Source organism: Antechinus flavipes, chromosome 2 (assembly GCF_016432865.1).
Source record: "Antechinus flavipes isolate AdamAnt ecotype Samford, QLD, Australia chromosome 2, AdamAnt_v2, whole genome shotgun sequence".
Classification (NCBI taxonomy): domain Eukaryota; kingdom Metazoa; phylum Chordata; class Mammalia; order Dasyuromorphia; family Dasyuridae; genus Antechinus; species Antechinus flavipes.
In genome coordinates, this window is record NC_067399.1 from 129,780,653 (window position 1) to 129,797,209 (window position 16,557).

A 16,557-nucleotide genomic window follows, 5' to 3' on the forward strand; every position below is an offset into this window, starting at 1 on the left:
CCTAATATAAAAATGACAATTTTATCTAAATTAGTTTGCTTATTCAGTGATATATAAATCAATAAATTAGTGAATACGTGTAATAGGTTAAGCTCACAAGACATAATGGGCAATGACTATAGTTATCTAGTGTTTGACAAACCCAAATTCTCCAACTTTTGAAAAAAGAGTTCACTATTTGACACAAATTGTTGGGAAAACTGGAAAATAGTGTGGCAGAAATTTGGCATTGACTAACATTTAACACTCTATATTAAGATAAGGACAAAAAGGGTTCCTGATTTAAACACAAAGGATGATACATTAAGCAAATAAGAACAAGGGATAATTTATATCTTAGATCTGAGGAGAATGAATGAATTTATGGCCAAAGATGAACTAGAGATCATTATGAAATGCAAAATGGATAATTTTGATTCCATTAAATTACAATGTTTTTTGTAAAAATAAAAGTAATAGAGCTCAGATGCGAAGGAAAGCAGAAATCTGGGGAAAAGTTATACACAGTGTTTCAGATAAACGTCCCATTTCTAAAATTAATAGAGAATTGACTCAAATTTATAAGAATACACCTCTTTCCTCAATTGATATATGATCAAAGCATATGAACAGACGATTTTCAGAAGATGAAATTAAAACCCTTTCTAGTCATATGAAAAAATGCTTTAAATTACTATTGATTAGAGAAATGCAAATTAAGACAAATCTGAGGTACCACTTCAGACCTCTCAGATTGGCTAAAATAACAGAAAAAATTAATGATAAATTCTGTAGGGCATATGGAGAAACTGGAACACTAATGCGTTGTAGGTGGAGTTATGAATTGATCTGACCATTCTGGATAGCAAATTGGAACTATGTCCAAAGGGCTATCAAACTGTACATACTCTTTGATCCTTCAGTGTCTCTATTGGGTCTGTATCCTAAAGAAATCATTAAAAAGAGAAAAGGTCCAAATGTGCAAAAAGTTTATAGCAGCCCTTTTTATAATGGCAAGGAAGTAGAAACTGAGTGGATGCCCATCAGTTGGGATATGACTGAATAAGTTATGGTATATGAATATAATGGTATATTATAATTATATAAGAAAACATCAGCAAAATGATTTCAAGGCCTGTAGAGACTTAATATGAATTGATGTTCTATGGATTGGACCAAGAGAACATTGTATACAACAATTAGCAAGATTTTGTGATAAAAAACTTTGACAGATGTGGCTCTTTTCCACAATGAGGTAATTCAAAAGAATACCAATGGACTTGTGATAGAAACAGCCATCCGCATTCAGAAATAGAATTATGAAGACTGAATACGGATCAAAGTATAGTATTTCCATCTTATTTTGTTGTTGTTTGTTTGTTTTATTATCACATTTTTCTCTGTTATGTTGTCTTTTCTGCTCTTGTACTATTTCTCTCTTTAAAAAAAAAAAAAAAGTTTTTTTGTTCATTTTATACAGGTTTGAGGTTCCTGAGATCATTACGGTTACTAGAACTCCCTCAAATATTACAATATTTACGAGCCATCAGGACTAGGTAAGGCTTTTAAGTAGAGATTAGTTTAGTGTGATGACTTTACAAAAAAGTCAACTCACTTTCTATACATGTGTGTATATATATAATATATATATGCAAAATACAAACCACTACTTATTTTGTCAATTACAGAGGATCTTAAACTTTTTTGTTATATGCTATCTAGTTAAGCCTGTGTATCCCCTCTTAGAATATTTTGTGCATAAAATAAAAGACATTATATGATAAAAGGAAATCATTTTATACATATATATGTACACCTATATACATATATACATTTTTCTTAAATCACAGTTCACCAGGTAAGGAAACACTGATGCAAGAAACTACTAATGTCTGCCTTATATTCTACTTTAAAATGGTAGATAAGAGGTGAGATTTTTTTTTCTTTAAAATGCCATTTCTCAAAGATAGAAATAAATTCAATTCAATGTAATTCATTGTGTACATTGTTGGTATGAGACATAAGGCACATAAAATCAATTTTCTTTATCTATAGAATAATTTTCTTGTCTATATATATTTTAGAAAAAAATAAACCTGTGTCTACTGCAAAATAAATGGATCTCACATAAATTTTTAAACATAGACCATATGGGATTTATTTGACTTAACTCTGCATGTACTTAGTGAACTATATTGCTCTCTCTTTTTAGCTATGTAACTTGAAAAGCAAAAATGAAATGCTCATTTATTGGAAAAGGTAAAATTAAATTTAAAATTTAAGTAAATTTGATTGTAACAAAAGAAAATAAATAGTTCTTAGTGGGACATGTCTTTCACAAAACCTACAACTTTTGTTAAAATTAGGAGGTGTTTATGTAGTAAGCACAAAAGTATGCAAATAAGAATTCCCTAATATAGTCATAGAATTTTATCATAGCTTGAAGTCATCTACTTTCTCAGAAGACTACTGACTAAGATTAGACTCCATTACTGAAGAAGCAAGTTTTCCTTCTTGGAAAACAATCATCCTAAAAACACATTTCATTATTCCTAAAACCATCTTCTAATGGCCCCATATGGATTCCAAGACACAGCAACGAAACCCTATCTAAATATATATATATATATATATATATATATATATATATACAGATGAGTAAATAAAACATTTATACAAAAATAATGCAAAACTTTTTTTTTGTTGTATATACTCACACACACACATACACACCAAGAAGGGGATAGCACCCTCCAAAATCTCTAAAGAAATAAGGGGAGGAAGGGAAAGAAACAAGGTGGGGTGTAGATTAATAAGAGTTGGGTAAGGTGTGTAAATTAATGGGAAAGTGATATAGAGTGAGGGAAAGGGTGGGGGAAGAAAATCCAGGAGGGATATTTGGGGTGGAGGGGAGGTTAAGTAATAGAAAGGAAATTAGATAGTAGATGTAAAATAGCAGAGTTAGCAGGAATGGGAAATGTGAAAATGCATATATATGTATGTGTATAGATGTATATGCATATGCATAAGTGCATGTATATAAGTGTATATGTTTGTGAGTGTATATGTACATATCTATATGGATATAAATATACATATAGATATATGTGTACCTATACATATACAAAAATATACTTGTGCTTTGGGGAGGTAAGGGGGAAGAATAAAGAAAAAAAGAAAAAAAATACAAAAGAATAATCTACAAGGAGGCAAATAAAAGATACTCAGTTTTGAATACAAAGTGTTTTATTATTATATATGATTTCTTGAAATTGAAATTTATAGTTATATATTTGAATCCTCTCAAATGTTCTGTTTTGCACATGAATTTTTTTTCAAATTCCTTATTTTATTTTATATTTGAACACATTAATTTTTACAAGATATTTATTTAATAAAGATTTGTTGAATTTATCTGTTGGATAAAAGAATCCTGTTAGTGCACTTGATTTCAAATAACATATTTTCTGATCTCTATCATTCAGCTCAACCCATAAATGTTACCCTGATATTGAAGGGCTACGGGTAGTTTTTAAACTGAGGTAGGCAAAGGGAGGTAGGAATCTTTTGCAAATGCACACTAAACTCAAGTCTGTTTAATCAAACCCCTTAATTTTGAAAATCTGGAAACTGAGGCCCAGAGAAATGAGCATTACTTCCCTGCCCAAGTTTGTACAGGTAGTTGCTATGAGTACTGAAGCCAGGATTTGAATTCAGTTAATCTGACTCCAAATCTAATACTCTATTTGTCTAATATCAACTACAAAATGCAGAGTAGGTCATGTGCTAGTCAAAATGTTCACCCCTTCTTTACATGTTCCAAATTTTTAATCATTTTTATTGTTGTTCAGCCATTTCAGTAGCATCCAACAATTTAAAACTGTTTAGGGGCTTCTTGGTAAAAATACTAGGATGGTTTGTCCTTTTCTTCTCTTGCTTATTTTGCAGAAGAGAAAACTGAGGGAAACTGGATTAAATGACTTACCAGACACACAGCTAAGTGATTGAGGCTGGATTTGACTTCAGATCCTACCAATACTAGGCATTGCACTGCCTTATGAGGAGTTTAAGGACCACAATGTATTTTTGATATTATCTAGCAAACCTAATTAATCTCTGCCACCAGGGGATACCTAAAACATAATAACTGTCTTGTAGTATGGGTGAATGGTATGTTCATTATGTGTGTTATCTGTATAAATTTTGTTTCATATGTTAGAGTATAGAATTGATTTCATATTTCAGAAATTTCCTGAATGTCCTCATCTGAACTTTTTTCTTTCTTTCTGCAGTAGTTCAGTAAAGTTTTCCCAACTCTTATCTATAGTTGTGAGCACTTGGTTTACGGCTGCAGGATTCCTTCACCTTGTAAGTACCTACCTGATCCCAGGCTCCAACAAAGAATTAAGTAAGGATGGTTTTTCCTTTTGAAGAAGGCAAAAGTTATTAACTTCTTGGATTTCTCACTCAGGCAAACTCATAAAACAAGTTGTGGGTTCACAGATTTAGGAATGGAAAGAATCTGAGACAATCCATAGTTCAACTCCCCCAAAAAAGTAAAATAATATCCCCAAATTCAAATAGATAGTAAATATATGTCAAAGCAGACCAGACTCAAAAAACAATAAGTCTTTCTCCTGTATTTTAAGTAATCTGCCAGATGAAGTTTCATTGTAGGCTCCCCTTCTTGAAATCTTCACCCTCACTCTCAAATTTCCCATATTTTTCACAATATGCTACTCCCTCCTTTCCAATTTTGTTTGTTTTCTTGTTTGAAACTAGATTTTGCCATCTCATTATGCAGCACTCCAGGATTTGTTTCCCTGGCTGAATGGCCCAGAAACTTTGATCTACTTTCTTTCTCTTAGACTCTCCTTATGGTGTCCCTTCAATTCTCTACTTCCTCTCAGGGCAGGACTCACCATATTAGCATCAGCCTCAGGAGAGATACTTGATCAGCTTAATTCACTGCAGTTCAGAACTCCTGAGCTCAAACAATCCATCATACTCAATCTCTCACAGTAGCAGGAATTACAAGTATACATCACCATTCCTGGTCTTTTTCACCTGTTCTCAAGGCAAAATCTAATAACATTTATTCCTGCTAAGTTATAAACACAAGACTTTCTGTGTCTTATCAGAAGTATTTGAGTTTAACAGGTAATGAGATGTTTTAAGTCAGAGAAAAGAACAATCAAGTAGTAGATAAAACTCTGAAAGTGAAGTAAGAATATGGTTTCATATTTTATTTAGCTGTGTAATCCTAAGCAAATCACTTTACACTGCTTACTTCAGTTCCTCATCTGTAAAATGAATTGGATAAGTAAATCAGAAACTCTTGCATTATCTTTACCAAGAAAACTAGAAATGGGGCCCAAAGAATGAGGCATGAGTTAAATGACTGAACAACAACAAACCAAAGAAAAGCTATTGTAATTGTGAGTAGAAAGTCCCTTTAGTCTATTGAAGAATCAGTGGTTTTGAAAGTTAGATAACTTTGGTTTAATCATTGGTCTGGTGTTAACAATCAATTGAGCAGCAAACATTTATTAAGCTAATAACCAATGAAATAAATTCAATTTAATTTTGTTGTATAAAGGCAAAAACGAACAGCTCTTATCTTCAAGGTACTTAATTCAAAGGGGAAGAAACAACATGCAAACCTATATGTAAAAACAAATGTGCAAAATAAGTAAAATTGATAGAGAGTAGGGAAAGCATTTTTAATGTAAATGCTGGGAAAGGATTTGTGCAGAAAATATTTTTTTGAACTTAACATTGAAAGGAGAGAAGGATTAGAAAAGCCCCCAAAGAGGAGAAAGAACATTTCATGCATGAGGGCTTGCATTGCAAACATCGTGAAGGAAGGAAATGGCAAACCCTTTTTTGAAAATGTCAAGTAAACCAATTTGTCTTGAGTGAAAACTGAAAAAAAAAAGGAAGAATAAAATGAAATCAGACTAGGATAACAAGTTGGAGTAGAACCAAAAAAGATTTTAAGTGCCAAATTGAGAATTTGTTATTTTATACTAAAAGGCAATAGATACCATTGAAATGTCTTAGCAAGAGAAGTATCAAGTCAGGAAGATCAACGTGGCAACTGTGTGGAATATGAATTAGTTTGGCAAACAAATAGAAGCAAAGAGGTTGATCAAAAGCCCAAGCAGGAGATTATGAAGACTTGGGGGGAGTATTCATGAGAGAGAAGAGCAGAGAAGAGATGTAAAAGAAGTTGGGGAAATGGAATCAATAAGGTTTAAAAACTGCTTGAATTTGGATGCTGAAGGAGAATGACTCTGGAGTGATGAATCTGGACACTTGAAAGGATGATGTTGATCTCAATAGAAATCAGGGCTTTAGGAAAAGGGATTAATATCAAGGCAAAAAATAAAAATCATTGTTTTTAAAATGCTGAGTTTGAGTTACCTAAGGAGACATCCAGCCAATACTGGAGTCAAGAGGAGAAATTAAAGTTTGATTCATAAATGAGTCATCTGAAGAGATGATAGTTAAATGGAATGTGATAGGATCCTAAAAGATTAACAAAAGAACAGAAGAGAAAAAAAATAAGAGGGGTCTGCACAGAATCCAAAGGCACATATGCCTACACAAGGAAAGGAAGAGGTAGATGATGATTCAAAAAAGGATTTGTCAGATGGATGGGAGAACCAAATATTAAACAGTCTTTGTTCATGAACATTTATTAATCTAGACACTAATGACATAAACAAAATACAGACAGATGATAGATAGATAAATTATAGATTGATAGATGATAGATAAACCAAAATATAATAGATAGATAGAAGAATGGATGGATAGATGGATGGATGGATGATGAGAGATAGATGAAATCTTGCCCTCAAAAGTTCCTACTTAAAGGCACATATAACTTGTATAGCAAAATCCTCATTAGAGGGAATAATGAAGTCCATAGGATGGTAACGTTATTTGAATTGGCAATTTGTAGTTCTATTGGGTAGAAACACACTACAATTACACAATTATAACTTGTATAGTAAAAATGTAACTATATGGGATGACTTTACAGATGTCATTATTCAGACTAATTGGGATCTGGTTATACATAGCTAAGTACAAAATGAAGATAATTTATGAAACAAGAGGGCATTAGCTGGGCTTCACAGTGAACATAGAACTTGATAAGAACCTTGAAATAAATTAAGATTTCTGAAAGTAGAAAGGAGAGGGTGTATTCAAATTGTTTTGATGATATAAACAAATTAATATTCGTAGGAAATGACTTGACAATTGTTGAGGAGTTAATAATCTCCAAACAGGTTGAAACATAGAGTTTTGAAAGGAGTGTCAACTAGCATTGAATGCCAAATTAAAGATTTTATATTTAATAGTATAGGCAATTGTGAACCTCTTAAAGTTAAAGAAGAAAGGACTTCTATGGTTAGATCTGTGATTTAAGAATGTTATTTCATAAGCCAGGTATAGGAGATGACTGCAAAGGGAAGAAATGGTGTAGAGATATGCATCATAGAGCTATTGTAATATTCTTGCTAAGTTATGATGCATGCCAAAACTTCTGGGTGGGATAATGTAAATAGAAAAAATATATAAAGTCACTTCATCTCTCACTCTCCATTTCCTCCCTTGTAAAATAGAAATTACAGTTGAATTTATTTGATTTATTTGACTTTTATCAAATCCCTTCCCCAATTGTGAATTCTAGTTTCCTTATCTATAGAATGAATAGATTATAACCTAAGTGATCACTATGATACTATCTAGATCTAAATCCTTTGATCTATATAATTTTAGGCATCTGCAAACAAGCTAGGACAGAGATGTTGGACAAAAGGGGAATGATGTATTATTTTTCCTGCTAGTTCCAAAATTATTCTGTTTCTATGAAAATTAAACTTATTCTCCACCCTTCTTGTTGTTTAAGAGCTAGAAGTGAATGTGGACAAAGTGAAAAATATTCTTGGATCCCAATTCAAGGGAGTCAAAAACTAGAACAAAAAAGAGAGAAATGGTGGCATTGATTTGACCATGGATTATTTTAAGATTTGGGATTTGAGGCTTGAATGTGAGTGAGCAGCTAAGAGATCAGGCCAGACTTAGGCAATATCTAAGCAGATGAAGCCATCTCCCTCACTGGATTCTTTTCTCAAGCCATCCTAGAGCTCCTCTGAGGAAGAGAACTAGGCTGAGAAATCCAAACAAAAAGAAAAGAACTACCATTTTGCTCATCAAAAAGAAAATGAGTCTGACAGGCTTTGAGTGCTGCTGTGGAAATTTATTTTGCACCATTCACAGATACTCAGAAAAGCAGTTGTCCCTTTGAAAAGCAAGGAGATTGAAATGATCTTCAAGAAGAAGTTCATCATGTAATTTGGCATCTCTGAGGGACTCATGCCATTTAAAAGGTCCTTGACTGCTCTCTCTAAAGGGAGGTCTCTCCATTCAGACAGAGGATTTGGCTGAATCAGTTCTGAAACTGTCTCTGTTGTGAGGGGATTTCCCCCCAATAAAAAATTCTATATCTAAAGAGAGAGAGAGAGAGAGAGAGAGAGAGAGAGAGAGAGAGAGAGAGGAGGGAAGAAGGGAGGGAGGAAAGAAGAGAAGGAAGGAAGGAGGAAGAGAGTTGGATGATAGAAATTTGGAACTGAAAGAAACAACTTTGGAAAGAGAGATTCTCCTTCCCATTCAGGTTTATTCTTATTACTCCAGTGTAAGGCAATATTTTCAAGGAAAAGACTTAGGAAGAACAGCAGAGAGATTACAACCAGGGCTCTTCTCCAAAGTAACATGAAAGGTGGAAAGTGAAGATATTATCCCCATTTTACAATGAGGAAACTCAAGTACAGACAAACAAGAAATATATCTGGAACCATACTTTTGCTTCTCTCTAGCCCTGCACTCCTTTCCCTCTCTCTGTAGTCTTTAATTTTTATTTGTCCTTTTGAGTTGGAGTTAGGTAAGATGGAGTGAATATAGGAGAAAAAATTTTAAGAAATTCAGTCTTCACAAGAAATAATGAAACAAATATCAGATTTCCATGAAAACTTCATAACATGTTAGGTTTGTCTTTAAAGGATCAATCATAATGCCCCACCCATGCTTAAAATTCTCCTATCACAGTATTTCTCTACTTACTCTGGGATACTTATTCCCCTAGCAAGAGATATATCTTCAGCCCCTTCCCCTCTCCCACTATTGAGGAGGGAGTAATAGGAGAGAGAGCTATAAAAGTCAAATATCTCATGACTTCCATCAATAAGCAACATCAAAATATCATTTATAAATTAGTTTACTTATAAGAATTGAGGCACTTTAGCATATTGAAGGGAGAGCTGGAGGAAGATTTGGTCACAAATTCTACTTATGTCACTTGTTAGCTTTGTGACTGACACTAAATAGTCATTTAAACTCTTGAGTGCCTTGTGCAATTCCCTAGGTTTCCAATTTAATAAATCTGAGACTCTTTTGATTTCATATCTGCTATGGAACAAGCAGTTCCTAACAATGAAAAAATTACAGATTTTTTGAAAGTTTTAATTAATAGACCATTTTGTGTGGACTGAATGAGATCAAATATTACATAAAGAGATATGTGGGCAGTATTATATTTATACCTGTGTGTATTTTATATAGATAGATATTTTATATACATTTTAACTATTACATTTATATGTGTGAAGGAATAGAAGGTTAGTTAGACATCAGAGAAATTCAGAAAAAAATGTATTGGGAATTTTTCTCCCCAAGGAAAATAAGACAAAAGAGAAGATGATTATGAAACATTTTCATTCTTCTGAACTTTGATTTTTTTAATGTATTGAGTAGATAGTATGAACGTTTTTCATTTTCTTTTCCTATGACATTTGAAATGATGTATTACATTCTTAAAGTGAGTTCTTATTCACTCATAATTGATGATTATAATTAACAATCAAGATGAAATCAAATTATCATCACCAATAACAATCAGATTGAATTGTGGATAGAAAACAACCTTGGAATTAAGAAGACTTGGGTCCAATTTTGACTCAGACACAGGCTGACTATGTATCTTTGGGCATTTTGCTTCTTGGCAACTTACTCAGTTTGACAAGACTCTATATTTCAGGGAAAATACTTAGAGAAAGTTATCTCACTGGAAGTTCTGTAAAACAATGAAATCATTGATTTGATTCAAAACAAAAAGTATGGTATATCATTTCAAAATTATTATTTCATGATTAATAAATAATAGAAACAACCACAGAATTAAGCTGTTTTTATTTACAGTATTTATCATTGTTATTAAATTTCTTGTGATAATTTACATGAATAATAATTAAGCACTGCATACCTAAAATGATTGTGCTCAATAATACATTTCAATATTTCAAGCATTTGTCTTTTTTTTTGTTAGTGGGGAGTATCACTTTCCTATCATAGATGGCAATCCATCTCTGCTTTGGTCTTCCTGAGTTGCTAATATTGTAAGAATCACTGCCATATGACCAAAATGACCCTTTTCTAGACTTGTTCTAGTCCTCAGATAAAATAAATATATAGTCTCTGATTGGATCTTTACAGCTTTTATATATTTCATGTAATTACCACTACTAAAATTTGTTATCTATTGATAAAGCATTTTTACATTAAAACAGATATCAAAGTACAGATTTAATAAAATAATTAATAATGATGATAACAGTAACAGCACAAATACAATCATGCTGATAGCAAAAGATCTTTCTTTCTAAACAGGAGATTTTTTTCTCTGTTCTCTAACAACAAATATAGAAATAGGATTAGGCAATATTAAATCTAAGCAAGTAAGGTGACTTTTTGGATATGGGACATCCTTTAAAAATCTAAGTTAGCTGTCCCTAAAGACTAATATTGGACAATTCTTGTCCAGTTATTTGCTAATTAGAGATAAGGAAAACAACACATTATTAATCACTCAGTGGAATTTTGACTAGTATATTTTCATAGCATTAAGAAAAATGAATCAATAATGCTAAAGCAAAGCTAAATTCTAGAAACTTTCCTTTCTATAACATATTTCGGGTTGGTGGGCTCCCTCACTCCTTTATGAAATCTTTCCTGAGTCTTCTTTCTTTGGACAGGTGGAAAACTCAGGTGATCCCTGGCTCAAAGGTAGAAATTCCCAGATAATGTCTTATTTTGAAGCCTTTTATCTTGTCATTGCAACAACATCAACTGTCGGATTTGGAGACGTTGTAGCTAAAACAGCCCTGGGACGGACCTTCATCATTTGCTTCATCATTATGAGTTTGGTGAAAAAAAATTTTAATCTTTTTTGAAATAGTGACAGCTCCTAAATGACAAAAATAGTTGGGCTATTTACTTTTTTTAAAAATGGGTAGAAGACTTGGCAATAAAGAGAAATGGAAGAAAAGAAATGGAAAGAAGTGTTATCTATCGATATTCAATTTGATCACTCAATTAGCATTAAAAAGAATATTTATTGCTAGATTAATATATGCTTAGCACTTTGTGGGTAATATGAAGGATTCAGAAGAAAACCATCACGTGTTATAATGGAAAAACGGTTGAGTATCAGGGGATCTAAATCATGAAGACATAGTAGATAACCCCAGACATAGATTTTGAACTAAATAACAGCTTAGAAATCATGTACTCTAATGTCCTCATTTTATAGATGAGGAAAATCATGTTTAAAGTGGGTTACCCAGGGGTGATAGGTAGTAGGTATCAGAGCCAAGATATGAACCCAGTTTATAGAATCATAATATGAGAGATTGAAAGGACATCTAACCCAATATCCTCATTTTTTAAAATAAGGATTCTGAATTGTCAAAGGCCACTCAGATACCAAGTGTCTGAGTCAAGACCAAACTTAGGTTCCCTGATTCAAAATCCAAAATTCTTTTAATCAAACCACATTTGCCAACACCCCCTCCCCCTCATTTTACAGATGGGGAAAATAAGGACCAGAGAGAGAAAGTGCTTTTCCTAAAGTGACACAGCCAGTAAGTAGCAGAGCCAGCATTTGAATCTAGTTCTCATAATTACCGAATTACCAATTTTGGAAGGGATTGTATAGACTATTTTGTCCAAGTTATACCTGAAAAATTATCTCCTCTATAACTCACCCCAACATTTACTCATCTAATCATTGCTTCAAAACTTGAAGGAGAACAATTTGGAACTCTGCCCAAGGGGCCCTAAAACTGCATCTAAACTTGGCTACATATTAGGTATATATAGCATGGAGTTGCTAGGAGCCACCCAAGTGTAGAGTGCCTATGCACAAGCCATTTAAATTTGTTTACCTCAATTTCTTCATTTGTAAAATGAGTTGGAAAAGGAAATGGATAAAAACTCTCCACTGCCATTGCCACTCCAAATGGAGTCAGACACAATTGAATGACTGAATAGCAATTTGTACTCCAAGGAAATCAAAAAGGGAAAGGGGGTGGATGGGAAAATCTCACTTAGAGGAATATTTATAGCAGTTCTAGTTTTACTGAAATTGAGAGAATGGACATCATCTAGGGAATGGATGAATAAGCTATGATATAGGAATGTGATAGAATACTGTGCTGTAAGAAATGATGGAGGGATCGTTTTAGAAAAGTCCAAGAGGAATTACATGAATTGATGCTGAGCAAAGTGAGCAAAACCAGAACAATGCACACAGTTACAGGAATATTCTAAAGATAAATAAATGTAAAATTTGTAATTCTGACCAATATAGGGTTACAACAGAACTTCAATGGTCTCTGATGAAAAATGCTATAACTCGGTATGCAGATTGAAATATATTCTTTTCACTTATTTTACTTATTTTTCCCCTGGAATAACATTAATGCAGAAACATGTTTTTCATGACTTCATTCATGTAATAGGTAGCATTTTTCTTACATTTTTACAGGGGGAGGATGTGAGTTAGGAGCTGAAAATAAATAAATACTTTTTTTTAAAGACTAAGTTAAGACAAACATACAAGCCTATAAGCAGGTCATTCCACTTTTAATTAATCATGAGTAAATTTTTCCTTAAATCAAAATTGAATTTTTTGCCCTTTAACAATTATTCCTAGTTTTTTCCTTCTGGATCCAAACCACTACCTAACTACTTCTTCCATAAGATAACACTTCAATCTTTTGAGGATAACCATCAGGTCATGTTTTTGTTTTCTCCAAATTAAACATCTTTAATTATTTCAACTTATATGTTACGAACTTAAAAGTTTGAAATTCTAGTTTACTTCTTTGGGATTCTATGTAGCATATCTTTCCTAAAATATTGTATTCAAAACAGAATACACTATTATAAATATTATAACTAAGGAAAATTAGTCTGGTATTATAATCTCCTCTTTTCTTGATGTTGTCTTTCACTGAAGCTACAGATTTCATTAATTACTTTGGCAGCCATATTTCATTTTTTACTCCTAAATACTCAGATTATTTTCAGATAAACTGCTATCAAATATGCTTATACCATCTTGTCCTTGTGAAGATGATTTTACAACCATCCTGCATTAACAGATATGACACATACAGAATACATGGAAGGTAACATAAGAAAGAAAGTCTCTACTGCCTGGAAGACCAGAAAAGAGCTCTTGAAGAAAAGTAAATTTTGAGCTGTGTTTTGAAGGAAATCAGTTATTCTAATATGCAGAGAAAGGGAAAGATAGTTTTGCAGCCATATAGAATAACTAATATAAATACAGTTAGGAGATAGAGCATTGTGAGTGAAGAGATGGGATATCCAGTGTGAGAAACAGCAAAAATAGGCAAGAATAATGGGTTTATAGAGGAGAACAAATTGCAAGAAAATTGGAAAGATGGAAAAGACCAGGTTTTAATAACTATCAACAAAGGGGCAACTAGTTAGTATAGTGGGTAGAGTAATCAGTGTAGAATCAGGAAGACCTGAATTCAAATCGGGCCTCAGACATGAGCTATGTGATCCTAGGCAATTCACTTAACAGAATTTGCCTAAAATTCTTCATCTATAAATTTAGTAAAATGAGACACCACTGTAGTATCTTTGTCAAGAAAATTCCATATGGAATGTTATGGAATATTATTGTTCTCTAAGAAACGATCAGCAGGATGATTTCAGAAACGCCTGAGAGAATTATATGAGCTGATGCTAAATGAAGTGAGTAGAACCAAGAGAACACTGTACACAGCAACAAGATTATACCACGATTAACTCTGAAGGACATGGCTCTCTTCAACAGTGATGTGATTCAGGACATTTTCAATGATCTTGTGATGAAGAGAGTCATCTGTACCAAGAGAGAGTATCCTGGGGACTGAGTGTAGATCACAACATAATATTTTCACTTTTTGTTATTGTTTGCTTGCATTTCGTTTGCTTTCTAACTTTTTTTTCTTTTTGATCTGATTTTTCTTATGCAGCATGATAGTTGTAGAAATATGTACATATTTTGGATCATTTGTCATCTAGAGAAGGGACTAGGGGAAAGGAGGGAGATAAAAATTTGGAACACAAGGTTTTGCAAGGGTAAATGTTGAAAATTATGCATATGTTTTGGAAATAAAAAGCTTTATTTTCTTTAAATAGAAGAGAGGGGAAATTAAAAAAAAAAAAAAAGAAAATCCCACATAGAGACACAAAGAGTTAGAAACCACTGAAAATATCTAGACAACATCAACAAAGATCTTTATATTTGATACTAGACATAATAGAAACTATTTGAGTTTAGTGGTGTGTAGGGGGGGAATTGGTGACATGGTCAGACTATATTTTTAAGAAAATCACTTTGGCATGTGGTGGATGATGGGCTAAAGAGAAGAAACTTGAATTAGGAAAGACTATTGCAAAAGTTGAGGCAATTAAAAATCTGAACCAAGAAGCCAGTGACCAAGAAGCCAGTGTGATGGAGAGTAGATGTTGAAGGAAGAGATACGGTAGATATAGAAATTTTAAGAGTTAACAACTACCTAAATATTTAGTATGGGGGACAATAAAGGATAAAGAATAATATCAAGAATTTGGACCTGAGCAAATGGCAAAATGCTTGTCATTCTATAGAAATAAGGTAGTGTGAAGAGGATCAAGTTTAGGAGTGAAGATAAAGAGTTCAATTTTTTTGGTGCTGAGTTTGAAATTCCTGTGGAAAATCTAGTAAGAAATATCCAGTGAACAGAATTATATGGAATTAGAGTTCAGAAGAGATGCTAAAATAATATGCTAAGAAGCTAGATATATGCATCCTGAAGTTATCTACATAGTGATGGCAAATATCTGGGAATTGATGAAATCTTCAAATGAAAAGGGAAAACAAAACCCCATAAAAGAAATGCATAAACAAAAAAACTAATTTTCACATTGCTTGTGTCCAATATTTTATGTGTTAATATGAATCTTGAGTCTAACACTTCAGGAGAATGTCATGTTTCATCCTCAATACTTTGATATCAGTCTTTCAAAGTTGTTTCTTTTCTTTATATTTTTGTTGGTATTGTATGCTACTATATAGAATATTATCATAGTTCTGCTCATAAAAGATTCTCCAAATATCTCAGAATTCATTTCTTAACATTTAATAAAAATGTCATCATATTCATATATAATATTTGTTTAGATATTTCTCCACAATAGGTATCTTTTAGTTTCCAATTCTTTTCTATACATAATTAGTACATACAGATTTTTCTCTGTAATATAGGGTATAATTCTATAGGTAGAACAATTCATAGCTCCACTAAGAGTGCATCATTATAGCTGTTTTCTGCAGTCCTCATCAACATTTGTTATTTTTCTTTCTTTATAACTGTTAGTTTATGCGTATGTAGTGGATCTGCAGAGTTAATTTAATTTTTATTTCCCTATTTATTAATGATCTGAAATATCATTTCTTAAAGTTGTTAATAACTTGGATTTATTCCTTAAAAAAATACCTGTTCATATTCTTTAAACAGTTAACTCTTGGGATATTAAGCTTAATTGTTATATATTTAAAACACTGTCATGTATGTTGTGGAAAAGAAACTTCTTAGAAAGATTTTCTCTCCACATTCTCTTTCCCTTCTAATTTTAGATACATTGGCTTTGTTTGTACAAAAACTTATCATAAAATCAAAACTATTTTCTCCTATGTGATCCTCTATATCTACTTTGTTGGTCATGAATATTTTTCCTTGAATCTTTAATGTATTTAGAGTTGCCTGTCCATTTGAAGTTTATCTTGTTACATAGTATGAAATGATGGTCTCTACTTAATTTCTGCTAGTCTTCCTTCCAGTTTTGCAGTAGGTTTTATTTTGTTTTGCTTTTTTGGCCAAATAATGAGTCCTTAGCCTAGTTTCTGGGGTCAACTGAGTTTACTGAGCACTCCAATACTGTTTTTTTTTTTTTTGGTTTCTGTTATGTGCCTAATGTTTTCCATTGTTTAACACCTTTATTTTTTATACCGGTAACCAATGTTTTGATTATTACTGCTTTATAAAATACAGAAGCCACCTTCCTTCCCACTTTATTTTTCATTATTGACCTTGAGAGTTTTGACCTTTTGTTCTTTCACATGGATTTCCTTATTATTTTTTCTAGATCCATGCAGTGAACCTGCAATAG

At 32.5% G+C, this 16,557-nt stretch overlaps 1 protein-coding gene across 1 annotated transcript in view; it reads left to right on the plus strand.

The window, feature by feature from the left end:
- The window catches only part of KCNU1 (potassium calcium-activated channel subfamily U member 1), a 268,697-nt gene that overhangs the window by 78,394 nt on the left and 173,746 nt on the right, over positions 1-16,557 (plus strand). The window contains 3 exon segments of the mRNA XM_051975505.1: positions 1,460-1,535; positions 4,272-4,347; positions 11,082-11,252. Of these exon segments, the coding sequence (XP_051831465.1) occupies positions 1,460-1,535; positions 4,272-4,347; positions 11,082-11,252 (323 nt within the window).